The sequence below is a fragment of the Drosophila tropicalis genome, unplaced genomic scaffold (assembly GCF_018151085.1).
Source record: "Drosophila tropicalis isolate 14030-0801.00 unplaced genomic scaffold, ASM1815108v1 contig_158, whole genome shotgun sequence".
Classification (NCBI taxonomy): Eukaryota; Metazoa; Arthropoda; class Insecta; order Diptera; family Drosophilidae; genus Drosophila; species Drosophila tropicalis.
Genome location: NW_027172602.1, coordinates 10859530 through 10872786, shown reverse-complemented (window position 1 = coordinate 10872786; position 13257 = coordinate 10859530). Strand labels below are relative to the sequence as shown.

General features: G+C 39.0%; 1 protein-coding gene across 1 annotated transcript; it reads right to left on the bottom strand.

The window, feature by feature from the left end:
- Positions 1 to 692: 692 nt before the first annotated feature.
- Positions 693 to 1685, bottom strand: LOC137571929 (uncharacterized). The gene is made up of 2 exons (XM_068283681.1): positions 1622 to 1685; positions 693 to 1528 (listed from the first exon to the last, which is right to left on the bottom strand). Exons 1-2 carry the CDS (start codon positions 1645 to 1647, stop codon positions 760 to 762), a joined length of 795 nt encoding a protein of 264 aa, XP_068139782.1. The 5' UTR covers positions 1648 to 1685; the 3' UTR covers positions 693 to 759.
- Between the last annotated feature and the right edge of the window lie 11572 nt (positions 1686 to 13257).

Here is a 13257-nt window from a genome sequence, read left to right as displayed (position 1 = left end):
ATTGCGCCGGGACCCGGCTGAGAAAGTCAAATGTGAGTTGCTTGCCTGACTGCAGTTGCGGATGTGATGTGATGATGTGTCTGTGTCAGTGTTCTGCTGCTCCTTGGGATTATTTCGCTGGCCGCCGTTTTTCTTCTCCTCCTGCCTCCCCTTGCAATGTTAATTTCAATTGCTGGTCGTTGACTCCTGTGCGCGGCGGCAACTAAATCAAGAAGACCGCCAGTCTCAGTTTCTGTGTATCCGTGTCTTCGTTTCGTTTCTCTGCACGTGGCAGATGCACTTCCTCTTCATCGTCCTGGTCGCCGACGTCTAATTCGTTGTTGTTGTCGTCAACGTCATCTCGTTGCCATTGCCATCGTTTGAGACTGTGCCACTTTTATCGCAATTTTGGGCATGACATGAACTAAGAAGGAAATGCTGCTCCGCCTTTTTGGCAAATGTCGTAATGGCAGAGCAAGCGTCGTCCATTGGGCAGGCAATGTTGTGCATTGCCGATAAGGAAAAACGCATTCCACGTTCAATTGAAGCGTAATGGGCAAACAGTTCAATGACTTTTCTCAGGCATAAGATGTTGCCTCCGATTACTTGATAACTTTCATCTAAATGCCCAAAAAAAAAAAAAAAACTTCTGATTAATCTCTCTCTCCTTTGCCTACCCCCCCTTCAACAGCTGAAAAAAAGATAGAAAAAGATAGAGATTGCATTTCGATTTAATACAACAAAATGCTTTACAAACTTTTGAATACAATACAACAGTCATCAGTTTTCCTTCTCCTTCTCTTCATTTGGGTACAGATCAAGAAGTAGATGAAACACGTCGTTACAAATCGAACGCGCTTCCTCGATTTCATGTGTATCGGGCTGTGGTTTTGTCTCATTCGATTGCTGCAAATCATGATGACGCAATTGATTGGTCAATAGGCGATGCTCCTCTTGTAGAGCAAGTTTGGCGTCATCCAATTCGTTGGTCTTGAAACTAACAATATCCAACTGATCCAACACCAACATGGGCTCGGTCGGTGGTGCATCGGCCAAGCACAGGGTGCGCAGCTTTCGATAATCCTCAAGGAAACTCTCATGCAGGCTAACTATAGCTTTGGCCAGCAAGTGGACAATCGAAGAAGTGAACTGTATGCCAGTGTCAGTGCTTTTACGACGCATTGCAAAACGCAATTGATTAAAATTCTGCAAGACACCGCTCTTTTTGGGCGAAGCCCCCGATGACGTGGTTGAACCTCGCATCCCAGTCGACCAGATTTCCTCGATACGCTTTCGCATTTTATCTTCTTCCTCGTCGCTGACAAGTTGCTTAAACTGCGGCTTTGGTATCTCCTCTTTTGTTGCCTCATCGTTCGCTTTGACCCCATAAGGCGGCTTATGTTTGGGTATCAATGGATTCATTGCGCCCTCGCTATATATTCCAGGGGGCAAAAGATTCGTAAAAGTCAAATTCTTTCCAATGGTATCCGTCTTCAAATAGTACGGCACCATAGGCAATCTAGTAGCAAGTAAACGTATACGTGTTCGACTATGTACATAATTAAAGTAAAAAAAAAAATAAAAATAAAATATGTATATTATTTTAAATTAAACACGAGTAAAATGATTTTCACTGCCTTACTTAGCGTTGAAAGGATAACGTGACATTTCTACACAGGAGTTTTAACAGCTGCACAACTTTGCACCACCAAATCCAAAAGCGAAAAGAAAGAGCATGCGTGACGATAAACCGACTAGTGTTCAGAAACTTCATTGCATTTGCAAGTGTTGGTAAATGTCAAATGCGTTGAATGAAAACTATCGAACTGTCCAAGTACCCTTATTGTTTATGTATGTGATTGATTTAAAATCAGATATCGAAAATTTTCGATAGGTGAAATGCATAGAGTTGACATATACGCATAATAGTGTGAAATTCCCGAGTTGCCATGGCTTTGAACTCTATAAGCTTTTTAGAGTGAAAAAATGAGTTCAGTAGAGCTAAAAATCTCCTGGAAATAGGTATTCTATAGTCTCAGAGAGAGAGAGAGAGAGAGAAAGGGAAATAGATCAGTTGAAATGAAATGGATAAATGCTAGATGGGAATGCACATCATCATAATAGGTATCAAGGTGCATCGCTTCAGTGCTTCCTTTTCGTATAATTCATTTAGATTAATGCCTCAGCTAAAACTACTGCAAACGAAGAAGTATTTCAATTTGTATATAGCTCACCAAGTGTCTGCTGTCTGTGTTTGCAGTTGCAGCTTAAAGTTTTGCGTTTTGAGTATTGCTGCACAGTCATCATCATGGCAACTGGTGGGTAGGTTGGTCGGTCGGTTGGTGGGTCGGTGGATCTGACTCACCTTTTGAAGTTGCAGCTGGCACTGCAACAGCAATTGCTGCTACTGCTGCTGCTGCTGCTGCTGTTGCTGCTCTTGTGTTGGTTTATGTGTGTTCATGGCGCAAATAATCGCCCGTCATCAACAATCCCAGCCAAAGGCATGAGAGAAGGATGAGTCCGCGTGCACCACGCCGTCGACGTAGACATCGTCGTTGTCGTCTCCGTCTCCGTCTCCATCACCATCTCCATCGTGTTTGATGCCATTAGCACCGAGTTTTAGCAGCAGTAGCAGCATCAACGACAAACTTTAAATTGTTGCGTCATTACAATTCGAGTTTTGTGGCAGCTAGCATGGGGTATAGAGGGATAAAACTGCGGGAAACGCTGTACAAGTGCCAGGAAGCCAGCGTGTGAACATTTGAGCCTAGACCCATCCGTCTCCGTCTTTCAGTGTCGTCTTCACCAGCGTCATCATCATCGTCGTTATCGCCTCTATAACCTGCCCCACCCTCTTCATCACCCTGTTTGTCCGCTCTTCTCACGTTTACCTCACATGATTGATGTTGACTTTAAAGTTAAGTTTGTCTCAACACTCAACATGCTTTCGTAAAAAAATAGAAAGAAGAAGATAATCATAATAAAATAGATAACTAATAGAAACAGCAAACATAAACAGAACGAATGAAAAATGGGTGCAGGTGGATAACTAAGAACTAAGCTTTTTACTGGTTAAGCCTTGTTTAAGGACTATCAATAATTAATAAACTGATAAACTGATGATAAACATATATAAAACTAGAAATGAAAACCCAATGGCTTATAGAATAGTTCACCTTTTCTTTGCTCCTTTTTGAGCTCCTAACTGAACTGACTCACTAGATCACTGACTGAAAAGTGAGTGAGCGTGCGAATAAATGATTGGGTGAGTAATTGAACATGTTCGTTCTAATGAGTCGTTTAGCCACAGGTCTACTAGAACTGACTAGACTTTTACCTGGCCCATTAGAATAATTTAGAGGAGTTTATTGTGTAACACACATTGATGAGGTCTCATGCATATGTATGTATGTAAATAAGTAGATATCCATGCATACATATGCATGCATTCTTGCGGATGCTGGTGAAAACGCTTTCGGGGTAAGTTTCATCTGTGTGTGGCACTCTGCGTAGACGAGGCTAATGATATAATGAGCTAATCAATACAATTAATTAGCATTATCTGTATCTTAAATGGTTGAAAATGATATATGTACATAGATCCACTTATAGACATGGGTTCAGACAGAGAGAAAAAGAGGGAGGGGAAGAGTGGGTTGGAGAGAGAACGGAAGTCGGCTAGCTGCAGGCCATTTCTAACCAAGCAATTGGAGTGACATGAGACGACAAACCGAACTGAATCCGAGTTTGAGTCTGAGGCAAGATTCATTGCTGTGTAAAAAGTGGGCTAAATGTCGTTTGCCAGATTGGTTGTGGTTGTTTGTTCCTGTGGAGCAAACTGAACAGCATATTATTGTGTCTGCTGTTGTCGTGCAAAGCGACCCAAATTAACTAGTTCAATTGCATAATGCAGAGAGGCCCTCTGGCATTATTGTTTAACAATTTGCAGCCACACTAATTCTTTTTCCACATGTGAAGGTAATTAAAGAAACAAAATTGTATATCAACAAAAGATGATACCCACAATGTGGGCATGGGTGAAAGGAGAGGGGAATTGCTGGTGTGTTTTGGGAATTTGGGTGTACTTCCAGCAAACATGATACAAATGCGTGACAATACAAATATATACATATTCTGAAAACTAAACAAAATTCTATGGCCACTAAACCGAAATTGCATTGAGCGTGGAGTGCGCTCCCAGTGGAGTGGAGGACTCCAACCTAGATCTGACCTGGCCTCCTTTCGCATTGCCAGGCTCACCGCCAGCCGCCCAAAAAAAACTACTCCTTTTGCTACCGACCTCTGATCTCCTTCGTCTCCCTCTCTCTCGCTTGCTATATACGTACATCCATTTCCCCTATTCTCTTGCAGATTTCACTTGTTATTGTTGCATGTCATAAATGATGCTGCTAAAGAGTCGAGCATAATCCGCTTTTGTGTACATATCACAATCAAATGCTACTGCGACTCTTCTTTCTTCTACTATGTACTCTGACTCTCTTCCCCTGCCCTGTGCATGTCTCAGAGCCCTGTCAGGGGTTCACCCCCAAAGACCCCTTTCTCACTATCGTTCACAGCAGCATTTGGTTGCATTGGAACAGCATGCAACAGCAGTGACTGGACCAAAAAAAAAAAAAACGAGAACTACAAAAATAAGAGGGAAAAAAGATAAACACAAACTTTGAGTAGGGGAGAATACGAAAACAAAAAAATAATACGCCAAGTCGGCTTATAAAACGACAGTTTTGGTTGACATTCCCTGCACCCTATTATACACACACATACATACATACATATGTATGTACACAGAAGGCGAAAGCTAAAAGAAAACTAAAAGAAATGACACGGTAGGCAACCGCCAATTTATGGAAAATATTTAACAAAAAATAAAAATTTCTTAAAATAAAAATAACAGAAACAAACAATATACTTTAACCAAAAATAAAAGAAGTTTAATGGAAAATGTGGAAAATCTTTTGGAATGTCAAATGGTATAAAGAGTGTTTAAAATTTCGTGATCGAACATTTGTTGTGCCTGGAAGAGGTTTCGAATGAAAGGGAGTAAGAAACAAAGTTTGGCAGCACCCCTCACGTCTACTAGATGCCAACCTAAATGAACTCTAACTGCCCACTATATACACACATTCAAATGCATTTTTCCTGTTCAGTTACCTTTTTAAAATATTAATACAACTGAGTTTCTTTAAAAGTGGGAAGAAGAACATTTTTTATTTATTTTCTTATGTTTTTTTTTTCAAATGAAATCTAATTCGGATTACATAGTACTTATGCCTGTTTTTTTTTTTTTCTCAAACAAAATCTGAATCTTTATCCGCCTTCATGCATTGCTTTCATGTTCAATTAATTTATAATGAGAATTTCACTTTCATCCGTAACATTTTCTGAACTCTCTCTCTATAAAGAGGATTATACGGAGCAGAGAAAAAAGGGCTACACAACTAGGAGGCATACTGACTGTGTGTGTGTGTGTGTGCTTGCAGCGTAGTGCAGTGGTGTGGAGTAACTCTCTTTATCCCCACTCCAATCCAGCAAACAGCATGGCGATGCCAACCAACGAACCAACCAACCAACCAACCAACTAGGGAACAAGAACATCAAACGTTACAAGAATTGGGCTAGGGACATTCCGACAGACAGCTTCATAGGCATGAATGCGTGTGATGCTTTGTGTATATGTGTGTGTGTGTGTTTGTGTGTGTGTGACTGTGTTGCAGTTTGCGGAAAGCCCCGGTAGGTGGTGCTGCATTTGGCACTGGGATTGGGGCATAAAGTCGTGGTTTTAAAAACAAGCCAAAGAATACATAGAAACCAACAAACAATAAAAGAAACAAAGATGAAGAAGAAATCAACACGCATACATATACATACATACATATACATAGATATATACAGACACACACACACACACACATACAAATTAAAAATGCAGATTTCTATTGCAACATTCGGAAGTGCTTGAAAAATTGTTGCTGTTGTTACTGGCGATGGCATCGTCGTCACATCCTGGTCCTAGTCGTAGTTTTAGTCCTGGTTCTGGCTCTCGTTCTCGTTCTGGTTCTGGTCGTCGTCGTCGTTATTGCCAGGCACTGGCACACTGCGTTTCCTGCTGTTCCAGAGCTTCTCCAAGCTTTCACGCTCTTGCCCTCTCATTTTTTTGAACACTGTGCAAAAAATATTATAAATAGTTCAATGGGAAATATTTTGTAGGAGTTTAATGATCGATTATTTGGCTATTAATATGTTATCGAACAAGAATTGGCATGGGTTCGAGCTTAAACTTAGCTGATTAGGTTTGCACATTCTTAAAAGGTTGCCGATAGTTTTAGATCATACTACACATTTGAACTTAAGACTTAAGAATACAAATTTCAGTGTATAGGGTTTTTTTCCAGTAGCAATAGCATCAAAATTGCAAAGAAAAGCCAGCAAGCAGTCAGTAAAATATTGTAGCTGGCAGCTGCGCACAGGACGGGTAAGAGGGCAAGAGGAGTTCGAAGAGTGGAGTGTTTGAATAGATGGATGGATGGGCAGCATGGAGGGAAGGCTGGGCTTAGGCTAGCGTAACAAAAACAATGAAAACATCGTCGTCATCACAATCATCGCCATGCGGTGTTTTCTACCCATTTGTTACACTAAAAAAGAAGAATACGAACAAAAAAAAAAGAAAACAAAACAAGAAGAAAAAAAAGGACAAATAGAAAACTCTGGTCAGTGAAAGCTTCAGAATTCAATAGTCTCCTCTATCGTTTTGTGTGTCTCTCTTTTACCAGTAAACGGTTAATGAAAGTCATGAATTTCCAGTTAAAGAGAATCACTTCTTGATCAGATAAATGATCGGAATGTGAAGTTATAAAAAGGAAAGTATTTCGAGCTAGGGAAATCAATGTCGATAACAAAATAAGTTATACATAACGATTCATCTCAAATATCGTATGTTGTATTCTATTTTTTTTTTTTGTGGCAAACTGGTTGCTGCATTGTCCTTTGCTTTTAGCGTGGCCTGTGGTATCTGTGGCACGTCTAAGTCCAATGTTTCAAGCGTCAGCAGCAGGAGCCTCTGGTAAAAGCGAAACAAAAGCAATGGCCAGACAATTAACCAGCCATCAGTCATTTGGCTTTCGCCTTGAAAGCACTTCCTACCCTTCTACCAATTACAATCCGATCCTGGGTGGTGTGACTCTACTCAACAACTATGTATGTATGTGGAGTTGGCGAAAAAGATGGCAAGACGACGACCAAGACCCTCAATGAATGAAGAAATATGTAGTTGTCGACTGAGAGAAAATGGAAATTGGCGATTAAACTGGTGAAAACTTTAAAGAACTCATAAAGTTTGTCAAATTGGGCAAAAGGATTTCTTATACCTAAACTTTTTGAGTTGTATGTAAAAAATACACAGAACTAACAATTATAGAGGCTTATTAATCAGTTTTGACTAAAATCAAAAGTTATGTTGATGACTCAACCAAATAATAGACTTTGTTCTATTAGGAACTAAACAAATAATCATTAATATATGTAATTGTAGATCGTCGATAACCGATAACGATGCGTTAATATTTTTAGATATCTACTGCACGGAAATGATATTTTGTTAATTTCCATTGAAATTAAATCTTGTAGAGTGACTTAAGAAGCAACTCAACTGTATTTCACATGCATTACCAAATTTAAAATCGATAAAAGAGTGCTCTATGCCAAAGTGTCTGTGTGAGACAGAGAGAGAGAGAGAGAGAGAGAGAGAGAGAGAGTAAGTGAGAGACCAAGACAGAGACAGAGAAAGAGAGAAAAATGTGAAATGGCCAATGTAATCATCGAAATGAACAAATTATAAATTACCCATGAAAATGGTTTCAGGAACAGAGTGCGTACCAGTATACTGCAGTAGCAGGATTCACGTTTCATATATGCCATAAGTACATACCTACATACATATGAATGAATGTATGTACGTGCGTATAATAATATATTGATGGCAGACAAGGACAATTTTGGCTCATTATAAATTTCCTTAATTTTAATGCAAAATGGCCCAGTATGCATACATATGTATATATTACGGGTATATCTGACTGTGTACTTGTGTGTGTGTGCACATTGTGTCGGTCTGTCTGTCTGTATGTCTGTCTGTATCTGTGGCTGCAAGTGAATGTGTCTGGGAATCTGCATCTGCAGCTGGCACAGTGCCTTACATTTAATGTCGAGTCCAAAAACCCAAACCCCAAGCCCCAACTCAACTCATTTCAACTCAACTCCAACTCCCAATTCCAATTGTATTCAACTGCAACTGCAGCAGCAGCAAGTGCAAGACGCATTTCCTCAGGCAGGAAAAGTCACATCCATTCCTGCTCCTTTCTCTCACTCTTTCCCTGTGGCTCTGCTCTTGGTAGGTAATCATGTTGCTGACAGCCGCCTCGTTGTATGTTAAATTGTTGCACGACAATGTGCCTTACCGCCAAAAAGTGGAAGACAAAAAAAAAACAAAAAAACAAGAGAAAAAATGAAAGAAGAAAGAAAGCAAGGATATGAACAAGAAGCTAGCAAAATGCACATGCCACGTAGTTATGCATATGTCCTGCATCCATTCTCAATACCTACTCTCTGCCTCACCCTGCCCTGCTCTCCTCTGTCATCCTCTACCATCCTCCATGTTCATGTCCATGTCTCTACTCCTTTTCTGTCCTACTGCCTTGCCCTGTTCTGGTTGGTGGTACGTGGTGTGCTGGCAATTCACAAATTGAACATACGAAATCATATTAGCTCCCCAACATCTTTGCTTTACTTTGCTTCCATCTACAGTTTTTCCAGAGTTGAATTCTTTTACCATCATTTGGATAGTTTTGTTGTTGTTGTTGTTGTTGTTGATTCTCGTGTATGCCCAAAACACGTCCTAAACTCCACCAGCCAGTTCGTTCAGTTTACTTCGGTACAGTTCAGTTCAGTTCAGCTCAGTGCAGTTTAGCCCGCTGGCATTGGCCAATTTGGACAGTCGCTTGGTCGTTGGGTCGATGGTTCGGTCTGTCGGTCGGTCAGTCGGTGGTCCTTCTTGACGTGCTGCAGCAAAAACTTTTGCTCGTCTATTGATTTGCATTTGCATTTTTTCTCTATCTCCATCTCAATCTCCATCATTCGCCTAATTGCTAAAACTCTAAAACAAAAGGGAAAAAAAAGTGTAGCAAATTGAAAATATCAAAAAAAAAAAAAAAAAAAAAAAAACATGTTCTCAAAGACAAATTGATATAAATTTTACATTGAAATCTATGCTAAATATATGTATCGACCATTAAAATAGTTTAAGTCAGTTTCAAAAACAAAAGTTGACAAACGAAGAAACAAAAATACAAAAATTATATGTGTGTATTATAAAATAATAAAAGCAAAGAAATTTTAAACTTTCGAATGTAAGCATTGATTAGTTTTTCCAACTTTTAGAAAGCAAATATCTTAACTGGAATCTCTTCAATAACTCGAATTTAGCCGGATTGGGCCACTGCATCATATAGAGATTTAGTTAAAAATTAAAATTACCTGAACTCTGCTTACCTTTGGCAGACGTTTTCGCCCTTTCATTGACTAAGTTGCCAAGTTACTCACTCTTAATAATTGTCACTATGATTTCCATTTATTCGCTATCAAAGATCGAATAGTTCGTTGAATGTCAGCTTAAATATTAAATATTATGATGATTACTTAATTGTTTCGGATTTATTCTCTTTGTTGGTGTTGCGGGTTTTTAATTATAAGCTGCTTTGAAAATGCTTTTGCAGTTTTCTTTCACATGAGGGATTAATGAAAAGTGAAAGGCTTTTCGGGGCATTCAATTAGAATAGACAGTCAGTAATGAGGGGATTTTACGCATAAATATTTATAAAAAAAGAAATGTAAGAAACTTATTGAAAGAAACGAAAAATTGAATATAAATTTGATTAGCAGTTAGCATATGTGCTAACTATAAAGATTTTATTTATGAGGCCAACATAAAATAAGGCTATTTGTATTCAAAAATACATTAAAATTCGCAACTTTAAGGCAAATGAGTAATATTTTTTTGCGGGGGGCTATCAGAAGCGAGCCAAATGGCCACGAAAATTTCAGTCAGCGTACCCGTCGCCCCTCCACCCACCCCCCATTTTGGCCATGGCCAATGCTAGAATACCACAAGCTACAGCTTATGTATGTATTTGAAGTTATGTACTCATCTATGTGTGTGTGTATGAATATTTTTATGTATGTATATAAAGAAAGACATGTGTATGTGTGTGTGTGCATGTGTAAGTACATGGAACATGGGCTACCTGGTTCTGGTCGTGGTCCTGGTCCCTGGTTTTGATTCTGATTCTGGGGTTGGTCCTGCTCAATGCTGGATGCTGGTCTGGTTCGCTATCATTGCACAAGTGCGCAAAATTTTGGACTCAATTCACGTGCTTGGCTGCCAAAAATTCCTGTAGGTAGTTCTACACCCAACAGCCACCTACAACTGATGCGCCTTAAAAGCACAACCACACCACACCACACCACACCACACCACACCACACCACACCACACCATACACCACCAACTCCTATTTCGCCCCCAGTTCTGTTCTTGGCTCCATAAATTTGCACATTGATCGCCCTGTGGCGGGAGCGTCGGTTGCTCACATTACATCGGGTCTATATGTATTTAATTCGATAACGTCGGTGAGGGAGTACTCTTTTTGCAAGATTTTTGCTGCGCGAGTGAGCTACCATTCCCTCACCCACTGCACCACCGCACCGCTGCTGTATCCAGATTCTACCATTTCTACGTCCATTGCACTCTCAAGTGCAGTGAAATAGTTGTGAAACACTTTGCCAAAGATGAAAGATAAATCTGGCAGAGCGACAGAGAAAGACAGACCAAGAGAGCGAGAGGGAGAACGAGAAAGGAAAAAGGATTTTGCATATTGCAAACTTTAACCTCAACTTTAAATACGCAGACCAGTTGACTTAAAATGTTTAGCCTGGGTCTGCTGCTGACCAGCAGCAAATTGAAGTTTTGTGGTTTACGCATCATCCCCCTCCGGAAAAAAAATATAGGTATATATAAAACATCCTCTACCCTTTGCACACTTTAACTCCCATCAGGCCATCAGGCCGTTCTCCTCTTATTGTGGCCATTAAAAACGGTTGATTGAGCCGACCTGCGGTGCTAGCTAAACCAAAAACCAAAAGACTGAACAAACAAAATACAACAACAACAACAAGAACAGCCAAACAAAGACGCTGTGCATAATTTAAATGTCCCAAAAAAAAAACTTCCGCAAAGACCCTTTTTTTGACATCAACAATCTGAACGGGCACATTAGCTGCATAAACAAGCTTAGAACTTGCCCAAAATGTTAAGTAAAACAATAAGCTTCATATATGTATACAAATATAAATGAGAGACATAAAATGTATTGAAATACACAACTTTTGGAAGAAGTTTTTGAGCTTGTTTTGATTAAAGTACATTGAAAATCTATTTAAGCCTATATAAAAAGGGCCTGCAGGGTATCTTTTGTATTCGTTTTGATATGTAAGTTTTTGTTCTCATTTAGTGTTTTATTGAGGTTTTCTTTTTGTTTTTCAACCATTCAGTTGGGAATGCCACAGGCAGGATGACTGTAAGAAATGTAGACGGAGAAGGGAAACGAAAGACGACGACGACGACGACGACGACGACAACGACGGCGAAAGCGATGGCGATGGCTATGGCCTGACATGGTCTGCCAGTGTCAATAATTAAGTGCGAACCTTGATATAAACTTTTGTGCCAAACTTCCCGTTTTATCCTTTGGAGCAACTCCATTTTCATTTTGAAGCCGCCTTGGTGTTGACTTCGACATTGTTTGCCCTTTGCCGTTTGCTTTTTGCATTTGCCTTTCGTTTTGATTAAATTAAAAAGTTGCCTCACTTGCACACATACAGACACAAACGAAAGACCGACACTCACATAGACATTTGTTTCTTAGAGTGGCCAACTTCATCTCTTTGCTTAGCTCTCCTTTTTTAGTACTGCCAACTCTAATTGTGCCTGATGGTTCTCTCTGATAGCATCGACAACAAAGCTAATAGATTTATCATGAATCGTTTCACAGTTGCTTTTCCTCAGCTTCAGCTTCATCTTCATTTTCATCGACGTCTGCTGACTTTTCATCTTCTTCTGGTTGGACACTTTTCACACTTTTCCAAGTCTACAAATAAAATTTTACTTTTTTCTTCCTTCTCTTTCTCTCTTCCTCTGTGTCTGTCTGTCCTCTTTAGCTTGCAATTCTTTGCATTTGTTAATTGAAAGCAAATGCAAACAATAATCCAAATGGCAAGATACAAATTTTTACTCCAACGCCGCAAAGTATGCTGCTGTTAATTGCCAATTGCTAAGTAACGCTGCAACAAGAGAGAAAGGGAAAGAGAGAGAGAATACGAAAGAAAGTGTGCTAAAGTTAAAGGATTATCCTTTATTCCATACTCTCATTATTAATTTGAGTCTGTCAGGAAAGCACTTTTACTTTGATTGATAGAAAGTTCTAGGGAAATTAATTTAACATCAAGTTGTTATTTTTCCTTCTGCTAACATTTTATATACCCTATGAAAAGTCAATCTAAGAATAAGAATAATAATCTTATAGGTACTTTTTAACGTTTTTAAGTCAATAAAAACCCAAAATAGTAAGTAATCAATGTTGAATTTGCTTATCAAAATAAATTCTCAAAGGCTTAAAAAAGTATTTTTAGATCTCACTTTATATTATTATGTCAAATGCCTTTATTACTGATTCATTTTTTTGCATCTGAGTAAAATATTTACTTACAAGTAAAAATACAAACTTTCGAACTTGAATATTTTCTGTTTGTTTAAATACATTGCCGATAAGAGATATTTAATTTACAAAGCCATATCAAATAATTAACACTGATATAATTTAGATGGTTAGTTCTTAAAGTTTTTTTATGAGATAAGATAAGATAATGTCAGAAATGAATGGCAAGAGCAAGCCGAAGTCGTTATACTCTAACCATAACTGATCGTTATGGCTAAGACATTCGTCACCACAAACTAGACAAACTGAGGTATACCATTAAACTTAGTTGGAAACTTTGAATTTTGATAAGAGCCTTATATAAATATATTGACTAGTTGATTATCTGACTCTCACGTCCATAAATATTGAAAGCTTAGTAATTTCCTTGAGGAGTCTAATTCAAAATGTATATAAATGCTTTGATCACATCATCAAACTTGTCCAGTTGCAAA